At 36.8% G+C, this 17,764-nt stretch overlaps 1 protein-coding gene across 2 annotated transcripts in view; it reads left to right on the top strand.

Moving 5' to 3' along the window:
* The window catches only part of LOC120522952 (T-cell surface antigen CD2-like), a 54,814-nt gene extending 39,618 nt beyond the window's left edge, over window positions 1–15,196 (top strand). The window contains exons 3-5 of one of the 2 annotated variants that reach the window (XM_039743752.1): window positions 5,676–5,903; window positions 6,687–6,818; window positions 14,491–15,196. In XM_039743752.1, the coding sequence (XP_039599686.1) occupies window positions 5,676–5,903; window positions 6,687–6,818; window positions 14,491–14,726 (596 nt within the window). In that variant the 3' untranslated portion in view covers window positions 14,727–15,196. The remainder of the gene's footprint in view (window positions 1–5,675; window positions 5,904–6,686; window positions 6,819–14,490) is intronic. The other variant, XM_039743753.1, reaches the window with a different exon arrangement.
* Window positions 15,197–17,764: the final 2,568 nt, after the last annotated feature.

Below are 17,764 nucleotides of genomic sequence, written 5' to 3'. Positions count from 1 at the left end.
AAGAAAACATGTGAATAGGAGTGAATACTTCTCTGTAAACTCTCTCAGTATAAGTACTCTGTCAAACAATTGCTTGCAGCATATAAAGATAAATGTATAACCATTTGAAAGCAAAACTTGTACAGATTTTTACTGGACAAATGTCTGACTTTTGAAACAAAGGAGATCTTAGTTAATGAATGAAAACCTTGTGCATGTTTGGAGCAGTTTGTGCAAGTAAAGGTTAAGTTTTGGAAGCTATTCAAATTGTTTAGCATGTACATTGTTAAACCTCAGTTTGTTATCATCATTGTGCATATCAAGATGAGTAGCTTTTCAAATTGAAGCTCTGTATATTCTCATAATTACATAATAAACATGCTTTGGTTTGAAGAGTTTTGGCATCATAATTTTGGTGGAGGTTCCACTGATACCAATGCACATGTAGAGACCAAATATTGGACTGATATGTGGGCTCCCAATATCATCAATTGGACCCTAGATAAGATACACAGGTGGGAAAAAGGAAGGAAAGGGAGAACAAAACCAGAGGAGATGAAAGGCCAGAATGAGTGCAAAAACCAAACATTAGAGATGATAAAGGGAAAGAGTAAATAGTGAAGCACCTCAGGCCATTTTAAAGCCCCAAACCCTTCACACAACTACGTAAACAACAATCACAGGTTCTAATGCCTTCGTTTTTTTTAAAGTAAATATCCAAATGTTTCCTTAAAACCAGCAGAAACCTTTTTCTGTTTCTCTATTTTTCTCTCTTCCAATACTCCCAGACGAGTTTTGTCCGTCTCCACTCCCAACTTCTGGGTGAGGCAGAGCAGCTTCTTTTATGCCAGACCTGGGAATAATTCCAAAGCCATAAGAAAGTACTTCTCGGTCAGGTGGAATCTCCTTAAAGTGAAGACGTTTTCTCCTAGCAGGTCACCCAGGCAGCACCTAAGGAACCCAGGAGGGCAGCCCACTGGACTGCATCTCCCAGGCTGCCTTCCATTATGTTACCAGCTCAAATGTTTCCTTCAAACCTTGTGATTTGGCACCATGATCTATGTTGCTATGATAAAGACAACTGACATAAATTTGCAATAGGCTTATTGAGGGCATTGATCATGAAGGCTAAAGGATACTAATTTAAACAATAGACAAACTGTTTCTCTGTTCTCCCTATGAAGATAACAAGATATTTTGTGCAAAAAAAATATTATTATTGTAGCTATTGTTACCAGTGATGTAGTGACTCCTGCCGCAACAGAAAGTATCCATTGGGAAAAATGGCTGTGGATTGTCAAGAGAACAGTGAAAAGATGCCTCCGTAATTTGGGTAGTCTTTGATAAATTATTAAAGGTGAAGTTAGAAAAAACTCATATGTAAGGATAAATCATTAAAACAGGAAAAATACTTTAGGTCAAGAGCAGAACCCTTAGTATTCACCTGAAGAAGAATGCCAGGAATCCAGTCACTTGTCATTCTCCAACCCTTTTACATTGAAATGTTTTCCTTGTGGAGCTTCCTTATTATTTTTGTCTCTAAATTGGCCCGTGTGAGTGAGTGTGGATATATGCAAGAGCGTGACCTGCATGTTATTGATGCCTGGTCCAGGTTTAATTACTGACAGTGGATTAAGCATGTTTTGAAAATGGCTGAATGGAAGGAATGATTTGGTCTCAAAGTTGTTCTTTGAGGGACATCAGAGATTTCAAGTTGATTACTCCCACAGTAAAAAGAATTCTTAAACTCTATCAAAGATGACTCTGAGAATTCCAGGTCCCTGGCTTTATTGAAAAGGATTCTATGGGTCAATGATTCAAACACTTTGACTAGATTGATTAAGATTATACCTCCATGGCCAGATTGTTACTTTGTCAAAATTTAAATCTCTACAAACAATTAGTTAACTTTGTATTAACAAGCTTCTCAAGAATTTTGAAGAGCAGTCAAAATGACCAGTACAGTCCTTGCCCTACAATTATTTCTGTTTTAATAGTGTAATTGGCATCCTTCTTTCCTTATACTCAAAATCTAATTATTACAATTTGGTTACATTTACACCAAAAGATGTTTTTCTGCTAAATCTTTGCAGCCAACTAAACCTAAGGATTTTGACAGGTCTTTATTCTAACCTACATTTACTGCATGCTATTCATATTAAGAAGGAAAGCCTGGCTCTAAATGCTTAGAGGTGGTCACTTTATGGCACAATCTGGTGATTATAGCGATTAAAGCAATGATAACTAAGGGACTGGCAAAATACAAGATTACCTTAAAGTATTGTTAAAAAATTTAAGTCAGTGTATTAAGCAGCTTAGCCATTGCAATGTCATTTTTGACACTGTTCTGGAACACCCTCTTTGGTGCCATGGAAATTACATTGTTCATGCCAAACCTGTTTAATATTGCTTGCCCATCTTAACCTGTAGTACTGATGATCCTAATTTTCAGAAGACATGACATTCAGAATGTTCTTATGAGTTGTGAATGGACAAAGTGGAAAATCCATTAAAGGCAATTGTGGGTCAAAACTGACACAAACAATATGATGAAGTTGATTTTCAAAATATGTAGCAGCTGGACAAAAGTATGACATTTGAAAAATTAAGCCTTTTTAAAGTTACACAACTTTATTAAAACTCTTATAATTTCTGAACTAAAACAATAACATTTAGGATGTTTGCATAGGTTGTGAAAAAACCATCATAAATGAAGAGTAAAATCCACTAAAGTATATAGTGGGTCAAAAGTAATCCAAAAGGACATGTCTGTGTTCAAGATGTGTAGCAGTTGCACATAAATATGACTTCTGGAAAACTTTTTGATTATTGTAAAGCTAGGACAGCTTACCTTATAGCCTTCATATTTCTGAGCTGGAAAGGTCACATTTAAGATGTGTTTTATGGGTTGTAAACAAACGTATTACCATAAATGCAGCAGAAAATCTGTTAAAGTCAAGGTGGGGCAAAACTGACCTGAAAGGCAAGGCAAGATTCATTATTTTAGGAGGTGTATAAATTATGGGATTTTTTTTTCACTGTTCATTAATTGGGGAAAATGATATGAAATGTCAGATAGTTTGAACAGATGAAATTTAAGGAGCTTTCACTGATTTCAAACACAAAACTACGTCAAATTTGACCTGAAGACATTGTAAAGGTTAATTATACCTTGTAAGAGAGAGTAATATGTAAAATTGTATAAACTTAACATATAAAGTTGTTTTTCTCAAAATTATAGATAATCATGAATATTCTAGTTTAAAATCCCGTAACAACAATTATGAAGTATTTTAAACAGTAATTAGGCCAGTTGAAGCAAGAAATGCACAGGAAGGAGCACTGGACAGTGTGTTGTAACAAGCATCAAAGATAGAAAAATACTGCAAAATAAATTGCCTTATGACTGACTGATATGGAAAGGGCATTTGAACACTGCAAATTAAGTAATGGCAGCCCCATCTCCTCTAGAGGATATGTGCTGTATGAAGCGTGCACCATATCATTTTGGATAATAATTGCCATCTGTGTTCTGTTCAAAAATGTAACATTAGAATTTAAGGGAAGCATAGGAGCTTACAATCAAATAATATGTCAGCAAAACTTTAACTTTTAGCTTTTGTTGCAAAGATCATAGAATAGGTTTTGACACAGAACTGCATATTACCAGAGAAAGGTAACTGAATGTCTGCATAATGTGACATTAGTGAAGCACAGCCATTTGTAATAAGATAAATTCTCTACATTAAACCTCCAAAATGCTTTCATATTTGAGACAGAAGCGGGATGCTAAAAGACACCAGCAAAAATTACCACTTCAGTAGCAGGTCACTGCAGATCCCCTGCTGAGTGAACAAACAGGCAACATCCAGCATGCTTGCAGGGGCATATATGGCTGTCTTCGCACATCCCAAAAGTGGGTGTTTTACGTTTATTGCCAGTGTGAGTGGAAGAGTGACAGAGTGTACTACATGATAAGGCTTGCCTTCTGTCCAGTGTTGTTAGGGTTATTTTCAGCCTTACTGTATATATAATGCTGTGACAATGGGCATAAATAATCACGTTAAAAAGTGCATGCGAAGTTCTTAGATCGCAATAACATTTATTATTGATAACTGAAAATAGATACTGTAATAAAAATTACTTATATTTTGCAATTATCATCTTCAATTGCTTTTTCAATGTTTATTACCAAATGCAGTCAGTCAGTCATTGACCATCCTGCTACAGTATATCCTAACACAGGGTCACAGGAGTCTGCTAGAGCCAATCCCAGCCAGCACAGCAAGACATGAACAAATCCCGGGCATGGCGCCAGCCCACCGCAGGGCACACACACACACACACTAGGGACAATTTAGAATCGCCAATGCACCTAACCTGCATGTCTTTGGACTGTGGGAGGAAACCCACGCAGACACGGGGAGAACATGCAAACTCCACACAGGGAGGACCCAGAAAGCGAATCCGTGTCTCCTAACTGCAAGGCAGCAGCACTACCACTGCGCCACTGTGCCGCCCATCCACATATATTTTTTTTATAAATATTTTCTTCCACTTGTAAAGTGTACATGGAAAACATGGACTTGCACATCCTATAAACATCAGGCATCTGTAATCACAGTTTCTGTTCTGCTGAAAATGTTGTGTAGGCCTATGCTGTTCACAAAACATCATCTATTTAACAATGTTTTTCAATGATACAAATTGCATTAACAATAAGAGTGTAATACAGTAATCCCTCGCTATATCGCGCTTCGACTTTCGCGGCTTCACTCTATCGCGGATTTTAAATGTAAGCACATCTAAATATGTATCACGGATTTTTCGCTGGTTCGCCGCTTTCTGCGGACAATGGGTCTTTTAATTTATGCTACACGCTTCCTCAGTTTGATTGCCCAGTTGATTTCATACAAGGGACGCTATTGGCGGATGGCTTAGAAGCTACCCAATCAGAGCATGTATTACGTATTAATTAAAACTCCTCAATGCTATAAGATATGCTTCCCGCGCTGTGCTTGTTTGCTTCTCTCTATCTTTCTCGCTCTCTCTTCCTGACGGAGGGGGTGTGAGCAGAGGGGCTGTTTGCACAGAGGACACGGACGCTCCTCTACAAAATGCCGCTTTATCACGGTGCTTCTGTATATTCAAAAGCATGTATTGATTTTTTGATTGTTTGCTTTTCTTTGCGAGCGCTCTCTCTGACATTCTCTGCTCCTGACAGCGCTCTTTTGAAGATAAGATATGTTTGCTTTCTTTTAATTGTGAGAAAGAACTGCCATCTCAGTCTTGTCATGGAGCACAGTTTAAACTTTTGACTAAAGGGTGTTATTTCATGTCTAGAGGGCTCTAATAATGTTAACAGTGTGGGAGAGTTTATAAGGGCTTAAAATATATAAAAATAACCATACAAACATATGGTTTCTACTTCGCGGATTTTCACCTATCGGGGCGTCTGGAACGCAACCCCCGCAATAGAGGAGGGATTACTGTATATTTGACTCAACAAGAAGAACTCGCAAAATGGGAAATTCGATTATGTATTGAAATTGCCAAAAAATTGTGTAAAATAAAAATTATTATTGAAATACTGGACATGGGAACTACTAGATTTAGGATTGTGAATTATATTGGCATAAAATGATAAATACCATCAATAACATTGTTTTTCTTTTGTCGTTTTTTTTCCTCTTCAGATCCAATTCCAAAACCAAACATTCAGTTCAACTGTACAGCAAAGAATGCAGCCTGCAACATCACATATAACAAGGATTTACAGTTCAAATGGAAATTAAATGGAAATGATCAAGCTCATATGAAATCCAAAATCTACCCACTTCCTTCAGTCATCTCACAAGTTACACTGACATGCATTGTGAGCTTCAAAGATATTCAAAAAGAAAGTGACTCCACAGATATAAAATGTAAGGGTAAGCAGGAGACTAACTTCAAAAATAAATTCTGGTATGATTTTTATTCCAGAACCAGACTTTACAAAAAGAAAAATAAGGAGTAAATGGTCTATCAAACAGTTTATCTGCTCATTCTCTTATAAAAGTAAGCATGGAAGATTGCTATGTGGTAATAAAATATGGATATTAATCTCAATATTTAGATTTCTTTCAATGGTAGTTGGAAAAAATGGCATAATTAGTCAAGAGGGCGGCACAGAGGCACAGTGGTGGCATTGCTGCCTCTCAGTATGGAGAGCAGGGTCCGTGCCATGAGTCCTGCCTGCAAGAAATATGCATGTTATCCCCGTGTCTGTGTTTGTGTGGGTTTCCTGTGGGTGACCTGATTTCATCGCACGCAGTCCAACAACAAGCAGATTATGTAGATTGTTGATCCTAAATTGGCCGTAATGTGTGGTTGTGGTGAGCGTGTTTGTGTTCTCCCTGTGATTGATGGCAACCTGTCCATGGTTTGATCCTGCCTTGCACCCTATGCTAGCTAGGATGGGCTCCAGCACCCCTTGTAACCTGTTCAGGACTAAACGGGTTAGAAAATGACTGACAATTAGTCAAAGTATTGCAAGCAAACTACTGTATAGTGTGTAATCCTTAAGTATTAGAGCCATTTTGCTTCGTTTCACCTAAGATTCCTCATAGAAGGTTTTTAGTCATTTAAGACATTCTCTATGAAAGACAGCATATTTGTCCAGAATTTTCACTTCTTCCCTCTTCAAAAAACATTTCTGTTTTCTTTAGGTGATCCCCCCACCATTGACTTGAACTGGTTCTTAATAGGAGGAATTGCTGGAGGAGGCACTGTGCTGATTATTCTTTTGACAATAACAATTTATTGTTACTGTCGAAGTAAAAAGAGGCAGCGTCAGGCAGGTACGTCTGCAGCAATAACGATAGCAAATAACTTATATGTAAAATTTCTTAAGGATTAACACAATCTGGTATACATGTTAGATATGCAGACTTAAGCATACGACACATTTGCATTTGCTTATTTCATATTTGCATTAACTTTAAAATTTAAAGGTTCATTTGATCTTACAGCTTATCGTACAAAATGTTGGTTAACTCCAGCCTTTACAACTGGTGATAAAAAGCCTTTATGAAAAAAAAGTTAAACCAAACCAATTGCATTCTTAAATCTACACCGCTGAACACCAATATACTGTACTTGTTACAACACTCACAAACGTCTTCTATGCCACTACACTGAATCATTTTTCCCTGCTCGTTTAAATACTCTTCCGTAGCTGATTACATTTTTTTATTGTTAGTGTAATGTATCTCAGGGTGCAGGCCCGCACCTGGGGGACAACCATGACACTTGTCAGGGGCCCGAGCTAGATAGGGGCCCACCCTTTTTCGAGTTTTTTTTTTTTATACGCACATATTTGAAACACGAAAGGGGCCCGAACTCTGTCAGCTGCCTGGGGCCCAGAATTTCCTAGGTGCGGGCCTGCAGGGTGGCAGCTCTTCAGATGGCAGTCACGGAAGACCCAGTCTGGAGAACAGGTTGGGTGCGGTATTTCTTCAAATCCACAGTTTTGCAGAGCAGCTTTTGCAACCAGTACAATGTGAGCGAGGATACTGTTACTGTATAAAGAAAAAGAAGGACTATTTCTCAATGCTTTTTCTTTATTTATTACGGCAAAAGACAAAGCAAAGCAGAATAATACTGACTAGTTATATAGGCTTTTTGAGGCACACTTAAATTGTGCACATAGTTATGCCACCACCAGCTTGAACCATGAAGAATCACTCTTGTGATTTCTTTAAACTCTGGTTCATAGTGAAGTACAGTATCCAAGTTTCATGTATGAAATATTTGGTTAAAACTTTAGTTTAGGTACTGCAAAAATGCATTTATTACTCATTTCGTCTTATGTAACAAGACCTTAACAAAGGTTTCTTTTGGTCTTCATGACACTTATAAAGCATCAGTAGATAGGTTATTCATCTCTGTGCAGGGTGGCACATTGACATGATGATAAAGTTACTTGTTATTATGAAAGATTCACAGGCATTATACCAAAATATGTAATACCAAGTGAAATGTGTCTTAGTTAAGCCGCCTCAGAACACTCCAAAGTGGAGTTTTGTTAGTAGGTCACATTGCAGAGATGAATAAACACTTTACTGATGCTTCACAATATGCTTCCCCAAGAAGTGTAGGTTAAAAGTCTTACATAACAGTAAATGAGTAATAGATGCATTTTTCAGAACCTGAACTGAAATGTTACCAAATATTTTAAAAATGAGATTTATCTTTAATCAGAGGCACTCATGCTTCATTTCAGGAGTCATAATTCCAGCACACACAGATGTTGAACGTGTTTAATTATTCATGAAGAATTGACTGGCCCATAACAAATCCCTATAGTGTCTGTATGACTGGCTCTGCATTAGGATGTGCCACATAGTTTGTTACATTTTCCCCTATTTATCGAAGTTCAAAGTCGGTGAGACCCTCAGTCATTTTCAATAGATACCCTGCTATAACTGAATTTTTCATTCTCTCTCTCTAATATAGCACATGAAGGGGACATGCTGAGTAACTGAGAATGAATCTCCAAAAGTGTATTTTTCTTTATAATAGCACAGTACTTGATTATGCAGTTTTCAGTATCCATATTGACTTGGTACTAAAACAAGAAGTACATCTGTAAATCACAAATGCTAGAAATATATTTTACTACATGGAAGCTAATAATTGACCAGTTATCAAGTCGGTGCCATAGAATTTAACTTAAGACCAGGAGCAAAACTTTTTCCTTTCCCCTTGTGTGTATATTTAACCTTGAGAATTAACCTATATGAATATACATTATATGACTTAAAGTTTGTAGACATCTGACCATCAAACCTGCATGAGTGTGTTGGATATTCCATTAAAAACCCATGGGTGTTGATAAGGAGTTGACTCCACGTTTGTGACGATAACAGCCTTCACTCTTCTGAGAAGGTTCTACTCAAGATTTTACAGTGTGTCTGTGGGAACTTGTGCTCATGCCAGAAGAGCATTTGTGAGGTCAGGTGCTGATGTTGGACAAGATGATCTGGCTCACAATTCATTCCAGAGCTATTTAATAGGATGCTCTGTGCAGGCCTCTCAGGTTCTTTCACACCAAACTCATCAAGCCATATCTTTATGGAACTGGCTTAGTACACAAGTGCACACCCACGCTGGATCACAAAAGAGTCTTCACAAGAACTGTTTCCACAGATTGGGAAGCACACAATTGCAAAAAATTTCTTCATATACTGCAGTATTAACAGTTTTCTTCACTGAAACCAGGGGGCATAGCCAAAACTCTGAAAATCAGCTCCAGACCACTATCACTTGTCCACCCAACTTTATAGTAGTCACTATGCAATCCAGAAGGTAATGCTGCCCTGACAACCTCCAAACACATACTCGTCCATTATACTGCCAGATAATGAAGTGTGATTCATCACTCCAGACAGCATGTTTCCACTGCTCCAGAGCTCAATGGCTTTACATCACTCAGTCGATGCTTGGCGTTGATCATAGTCTTGTGTCTATGTACTTCAGCACTCAACAGAACAACCCTGTAAGTTTGTGCGGTCTTCCTCTATGTGGCTTATCTGTTGTTGCTCTTAGACACTTACTCTTCATAATAATATTACATACAGCTAATCAGGGCAGTTTTAGCAGGACAGAAATTTCACAAACTGACTTGTAGTAAAGGCAACATTCAATTACAGTGCCACTGTTAAAGTCACTGAGCTCTTAATTATGAACAAGGCTTATTCTTGATTGGACAAAGCTGGCAGCTCTGTGAGGATTGTTTTTTGGTTTCTCCAGTGCTTTCAATATCTTTCCTATTAAGGGGTAAGCTCAGAGATATCACTTGGGCAGACTGCAATTTGTGAGACTCAAGAACTGTGTCTCTGATATGGATGTGAGCAACACTGGAACACCACAATTGAACAGTCTTCTTCTTTTCTCTTCATCCTGTACACCCCAAGCTATAAATATAACACCAGGTCAGGTCACTTGCAGAAATTTTCAGATGATTCCGCACTTATGGGGGTATTGATAAACAGGATGAGATGGAGTGTAGGAATCTGGTGGAGAACTTTGCTTCATGGTGCAAAGAGAATTGTCTGCATCTTAACATCAGCAAAACCAAAGAACGTATTATTTATCTTTGAGCCTGAATGTCCAGTCACTATTCAGAGAGTGAATGTAGAGGTGGTCCACTCCTACAAGTACTTGGATGTCCACATCAATGATAGGTTGGACTAGTTTTGGAACACAGAGGAACTATATAAGAAAGGCAGAGCAGGCTCTTCTTCCTTCTTGTGGGAAGTGATATCCTTCACATCTTCTAAAACTTTGTGATGGCCAGTGCAATTTTCTACACTGTGCTGTGCTGGAGTGGTTGTTTGGGACCTTTTTTGTGTTGAAGGCAAATTGGACGGAGGAACTAAACTAGTTTTGAGTAGATTACAGTGGCACAATGGTCTTTTAAATGCCCCTGTGGGCTAGGGAAGCATACTGTATGTCATCTATGCTGGACCAAAAATGTGACATGAACTCAGAGGCAGCTGTACCTCACAACGCACCCATGCCTCAAACAAGAAAAGATGCAAACAAAATACAAAAAATGGCCACAAACAATCTATAAATAAATAATAAAAAAATATATCATGGCACTCGCTGAGGACCAGTCTTCACCACACACATTGGCCATAACGGGAAGCTCTGGTTTGTTCCATTATTTGAACTTATGGCACCGGGTACAGTTGAAATATCTTTTTTTATTTCCTGTCAATCTGTGCAGATACTTCCTACTTTTGTCTTCCATCAAGAGGATAGAAACACCTTATGAATAGTAATAAATCTTTCTTATTATAAATTCTTTTATGGAAATGAATTGGCAAGTGCTTCTAAAGTTTTATTTCTAGTGTGAAATGTGATTAAATTTAAAAATCAAAAAAGTTATAATGGAGTAAAAGACAAAACAGTTCAAAACAAGCAAAAAATAATGCAAATAGTCAAAATATTACACAACATATTAAGATTATGAAATTATGAAACAAAATATAATAACTCGCCAAATACATGTTTACTTGGAAAACAGAAGACAGTAACCACATTCTTTTTACAATTAGTTTCATGTTGTTGCATCTTTTTGCATAATTCTGTGGTGTGCCAGATGTTTTGAAGACTTCAACAGCTTAATTTTGATCTCTCAGTATGACTGGAATCAAGTAGGAGTATTTAACAATGCATGTATGTTTTCAATATTTTTCTATTGATATTTCTGAGAAATGATTATTTTACTTCCTAGATCGAGAACGTTCGGGAAATGGGAGGATGAAAGGATGGCTACACACAAGTAAATAGTGCAGATTAATTCTGTAAAGGAAATTTCCAGAAATTCTGACTCTCCTTAGCATAAATAATGGCAGGAAGTTAAGAGATATTTATACTAGTTGTATTTACCTGACACACAAACACGCAAAGAGAGGGATGCACAAACAGTAAGGGCTGCTGAGGGCTCAAGCAGCTCCTACAGAGACCCCTAATCTGTTGTTCATTTAGCCAAAGACTGGGGATTAACACCCAATTCTGAAAGTCTTGATGGGTAGCAGGTTTCTTGGGTTTTCTTGGGTTTTATTGTTTGTGTTCTAGACTTTTCTGGCCCTCTCTTGTCTGTTTTATACAAATACTGCAAATACATTTTATTTGAAATGAACTGTTCTTGCTTTACATTCCAGAGCTGCTGGGATTAGTTTTGGTCCCAATTGACTCTGATTTGATAAAGTGAATTTAGACTACAGATGGATTGGTGGATTTGGCATATCTGTATTTCTGTTATGGTTCCCTTAAGGTTTTACAATACATATGTCAAAACTGAAGTTAAAATCAGGTGGATCAAGGCCTATCTCGCTTCTGGGCAGTCTGCAAGCACTGTGGTGCAAGTCAAATCCTAAAACTCCTGTGGATTCAATATTCTGATGCTGAAGAAGGTCTTTTATTGCAAATGCAATTTCCTCCAGAAATTTAAAGACAGAAACTTTTGGAGCGTCTGTGACACCAAATAACCACCTCAGGAAACCAAAGAACAGAACGGAAAAGAGGACGAGTTAGTAGCAGCTTGCCACTATAATAATCTAGACTAAATGTAAAACAGCAACACATTTGAAAGTGAACACCTGTACTCTCAATGTTTAACAACTCTTCAGCGTTCATTTGAGTTCCAAGACTGATTGCACATCCTATAGATTGGTGGACATGTTGTTTTCATTTTAGAGGCCTGTACCTCAAAGCTGGATGGTTGTTTTATTTATTTCAGTAATTGCAAAAAGACCTCTCTCTTTTGATAATATAGCAAATATGCTATAGTTTAAGCATTACAATTTTAAAATATAAGATTATAGCATAGATTCATTGTTTTAAATATTTGCTCAGAAATGAATGTGAGTTTTGTACCTTGGTAAAAGAAATAGAGAGTTGGCTTTGTTTAAGATAGACAGATAGATGTTATAAGCCATTCACTTTAAAAAAAGGATTCCTATTATGATAGATTTTTCTCTGAATACATGGGAATATGGGCTTTGATCACTCTGCATGGTTACTTTGCATTATAATGTTTCTAGCACATAGTGATTATTTATTTCACGGTGCTGCAACATTCATTTCTCTCTTATTTGTGTGGCGCCATATTATGAGTCCCATTATGGTTGCCATTTAGCATGGTTTCTGACATCGCTGCATCTTACGCCATCAGTGTGATGCTTTAACTACCAGCACAACGGTTCATTCAGTGTCTATGATTTTGGATATAAACACAATCACACATGGGGAGAATTTCTGTACGGAATTTCAGGTTTCCAATCTTTTTGTTTCCCTTATATTTTGATTACCGGTTAGTGCATAGGTGTTGGTGCAAAAGTGTCATCTTTTAGGTTTCAGCTTGTTTCTGATTTTGACATTTCATCTCTTGGTCCTCTTCCAAACCTCAGGAAGAATAACAAATAGATCTGAAAGGCATTTTGGCCAGCAGTGTAGTCAAATTTTGCTTTATTTATTTATTTATTTTTTGTAACTTTTGAGTTCCACCTTCATTTAAAGTATTATTTTGCTGTTACTATTGAAATGTAATTTTGCATTGCATGAGCAATCTCATTTTGTGTTAGTTTGCCATGGACAAAGGCCATGATTTTGACCATTTCTAGTCACATGACTCACACCACATGGAACCTCTGATATTATAATGTCATCACTATAGAATGATGCAGTAGTCTTAGGGTCTGACTTTTGGATTTTTTACTTTACTAAATAGTCCTTTATTTAATGACTCATTGGTTAGTTTAGAGGAAACTTAAAGGTACTTCCAGTAACAATTTATAGTTACAACCTTTTCCTACATTTACCCAACCTTATCTTTGTTTGGTAGCTCTAATTTTTAGAGTTTGACTTTGCAACCTGACTCCATGCCCACTTTTTTGTCTTGCCTTTTGTCCGGCCCCTGTAGTATTCCTCATCTCTACCAGTTTTCTTTCTGGTTTCCTTCTGTGCAGGCCATGTGCCAGCCTGGCCATTACACAGAGAAAGAATGAAGTAGAAAGTATTGTCATCTGACACGTAACTCAAGAAAAGCTGTCGGTCAAAGTATAGAATACCAGGGAGTGCACGGTGCTGATCTTTATACTGTTGCACACTCCCAGTGCTTAGCAAGGTGGTGGTGTCCATAATGGAAAAAAATCATGAAAAGTCCCTATCCCTAATGTAAGTGTAAAGAAATGAATCATATTTCAAAACCTCCAGAGGTACAGAGACAAAGTGAAAAAGCACAGAATAACAACATAAAAATGTTTAGATGAAACCAGGTTATTGCAAGTTGCATTCTGCCATAGAGCATCTGCTGGCAAAAGCTCTGTCTCCTCTTCATCTGTATTGATCGAAGCAGGTTGAAAAATGGATTGATGGATGGAAATAAGAATCCTGTTTTCTTTACAGTCTGTTTGGAGTTCATGCAAATTTACTTATGTAATTCAGGTTTTCCTCAGATCCTAAAGACAAGTGTTACGTGACTCTAAAGAAACCCTGAATGACTGAATGTAGGGATGTGCAAACATGTGTTTTGTCATAGAGCGGTGCCCACTGCTGACCACTCAGCTGGCTCCTGCCTTGTGTTCAGTGCTTCGAGATAGGCATCTGTTCTCATAATCCTGAACTGGATTTGATAAGATTAATAATGAATTATGAAAGTAATATTTAAACACTGCTTATTGTAATCTTCATCTTAAAGTACAAAAATGTAAGCTACTACCCTATATGGTGATGGTTGTTAACTACCAAGACCATGCTTCACTGAATAAACATTAATTGTCTTATCAACAACTAAGCTACAATACAGGGAATCTATACATTTACTGTTGATAGTATTCAAACTGCAATATGCTATTATTTAGTATTTGAATTTAGTACATGATTTTCAGATTTGTATACCAAGTATGCTTTACAGAAACAAATCACAATTTAATATCTCACTCATTTTCATGTGTCTAGGTGAAAGTCTTGACCTTCCAGTTTTGCCACCAACAAATCGAAAGAGAGAAAATCCATCAAAACCACACTGCAACCACCCAAGGTCTCAGACTCAGCCTCGAACGCAAACTCAGACAAGACCACCTCCTCACCAGCGATGTCCACCTCCTACTGCAGACCAAAGAATAAATGATGAAGCAGAAGATCATCCACCACCAAGACCTAGACCAAGGCAAAAAGCTCCAAGTTATAATTAATAAAAACGTAGATGACAAGTGTAAATATTCCTTGGGCTGTGTTTGAGACTGCGTTCTATTTCTGGTGTTTCCATCCAACACTAGTAGGCCCATTATAATTATTTATAAAAGTCACTTAATGTTCAGTTACACTTTTATACTTAGCTCATTTATAGTTATTATCATGTGTTCTGCACCTCTGCTTGAAAGTTATGGTCGAAAGGTGTCATTCACCTGAAATCCTGACACTCATTTTTGAGTTAAATAAAGGCAGTGTATTTACTTTTTTGACTGCAGTGAAGATCTAAGAAAAACTGTGAGCGATTTGCAAAAAGTGATTTTAGGCAAGAAACCATTTTTTATTTTATAATGGTGCTTATTAATGACATCTGTTAAGTGTTTGATGAAAACTGATTGACAAGATTGTATCTATAATGAAAAGACACAAAACATTACAAATTAAATAGCAATAAATAAAATTAACAGTCCCATTTTATATTGTGAGCACTAATTTCTGTATCTGAGTCTGTGTGTGTGTAAGTGGCAGTTGTTTTGAGGTGCCATTAAATACCAATACCAAAAAGGGAAGGAAACTGTCAAATAAAAACCTGGCCCAAAACATAAATTAAATAATTAAAGTTGTATTTAAGTGAAATAAAGAAAAAAAAATCAAAATGGAAAATATTCAAAAAATACAAAGAGAATACAACTAGGACAAGGAAATCCAATAAAAGACAAAACAAAGTCATCTAACCAAGAACCAAGAAACATAAGCCAAATTTAAAAAAAGAAATAAAAATAAAGCCTAAAAATCCAAACCAGAATGGTCCAGACTCAACAAACATACAAGAAGGGAAGCAATAAGGGAGCCAAAGAACAAAGTGAGAAGCTAATTGAATAGCTAAGAGCAACCGATACCTAAAAATAAGGCTTTCAGGTGACATATGTAATTATGGTAAAGGGGACAATGTGTGAAAAGTACAAACAAGAGAAGGAGAAAATTACAGAAACGACTATAAATGAAAAAGAATGAGAGACATCAGAAGAGAATCTTAACAATAGCATGTTCAACTGTAGGTGTGCGACTTGAAAATGTTATTTAATGCATTTGTTCCACAAGATGTGAGTTGCAGCTGGCGTGGTAGAACTTGCTTTGTTAAAATCTCTCACTAATCACGTAGAGGATGATGCTGTATGTGAAGAAGATTCTGACATCTTTGAGTAACAGGAAACACCAGAGCTCTCTTTTGCACTTCCAGGAATAGATCCGTCTTCATTCACATCTTATATAAAAAAACAACTTTTTTCCCTTTGATAAAAACAAGCAAGTAATATTTGGAAGATAAGAAAGAGAGATACATTATCAATATTTATTGTGGTTATAATCAAGGATTACATGTAGCTTTTTAATTTTAATTTTTAAGGTGACAGTAACATCCAATTCAGTAGAACCATCGTCCTCATTAGCTTTTACTTCATAATGATTTGATGAATGTTTTGGTTGTATTCAGTGCTGTCCTCTATTTCAGAGTGTTATCCTTTTACTTCTCTTTCAGGCTTAGTTTCATCTGAGCCTCTTCCTTTGTCACCAGCAGAGACAGTGTGAATAAGGGCCTCATATCCAGTAAGTCATTTGGTCATTGTGCTGTGGCAAAATAAAACGACTTTCAGTCAAGTAATGAAGGTCCCCACAGTATTACTATCTAGATGGATAGATAGATAGATAGATAGATAGATAGATAGACACTTTATTAATCCCAAGGGGAAACTCACATACTCCAGCAGCAGCATACTGATAAAGAACAATATTAAATTAAAGAGTGATACAAATGCAGGTATAACAGACAATAACTTTGTATAATGTTAACGTTTACCCCCCTTGGTGGAAATGAAGAGTCGCATAGTGTGGGGGAGGAACGATCTCCTCAGTCTGTCGCTGAAGCTGCTCCTCTGTCTGGAGATGATACTGCTTAGTGGATGCACCCTACTTGACAATTTGTTCTATGCATTTACAAGAACATAACTATTTTTAATAGTGCAGTTGAAATAAAAATGGTAAGATGAGTGTTAGAGGTTTAGCTGTAGCCTTATAGATGTGTGGGGAGTTTCAGAACTTCCAAATTCTATATTTGGTACTCTTTCATCTTTAATTTAGCACAAACAATGAGAAGTAAAGACAAATGACACCTTTTGTTGGCCACTAAAAAACACATAAGATACTGTGCAACTGGTATTCATTCATTTTATACAGTATATTCTCATGCCTAGCATGGACAATGTAATGAAGACATTCTATAAAAAGAAAAAAAAACATTTATAATTGAGACAAATCTGGCCTAAACTGGATAATTAAGCATTGTGCCTGGCACCTTAATCATAGAGGTAAATTAGGTTTATACTTAAAAAATGTTAATTACTAATTATCACTAAAATTAGAAATTACTTCATCAGGAAGAAATTAACTAACATTTCTATATTTTTATATATTTGTTAATTGTTGTACCCAGAAGGCCAGGGAAATTAATAAACGTCTATGATCTATAAGAAAATCTTACATTAAACTTTCACTTCAGTGTGTTTGCTGTTTGTTATGGTTATTAAAATAAATAATCACTTTTGCCATTTTGCTGCAGTAAATAATTAGGCAGAAGTACAACAATTTAAAAGTAGTCATCTTATAGAAAGCTTAGAGAACCTTGAAAGATCCTCTAAGACAGAAGGCCAAACATTATTTGCGTCATCTTCATTTTGGTTAAAACTTCATATACTGGAACCAGGGTATCACCATATACTTCACTCTTAGAATTTTAAGCAGATTTGCAGTGGCATTGCTTTTTGATCAACTGTTCTTATCATTGTGGAACAGAATTCACCAAGTGCTGGACAGTGACATGTTCATGTAAGGTAGGATTACACAGTTTTGAGAAAAGCTAGTTTTGAATCTACCAATATGGCAATAGCAATCCTTCTTAATATGAAAAAAACTAGGTTTAGACCTTGACCCCACTGAGCGCCCACTCCTTGCTTTCACCTCTCCAAAATCTCCTCCTCCTTGTACT

Source organism: Polypterus senegalus, chromosome 2, assembly GCF_016835505.1.
Source record: "Polypterus senegalus isolate Bchr_013 chromosome 2, ASM1683550v1, whole genome shotgun sequence".
NCBI lineage: Eukaryota > Metazoa > Chordata > Cladistia > Polypteriformes > Polypteridae > Polypterus > Polypterus senegalus.
The sequence above is the reverse complement of the archived record's forward strand: the minus strand, read 5'-3'. Positions and strand labels throughout refer to the sequence as shown.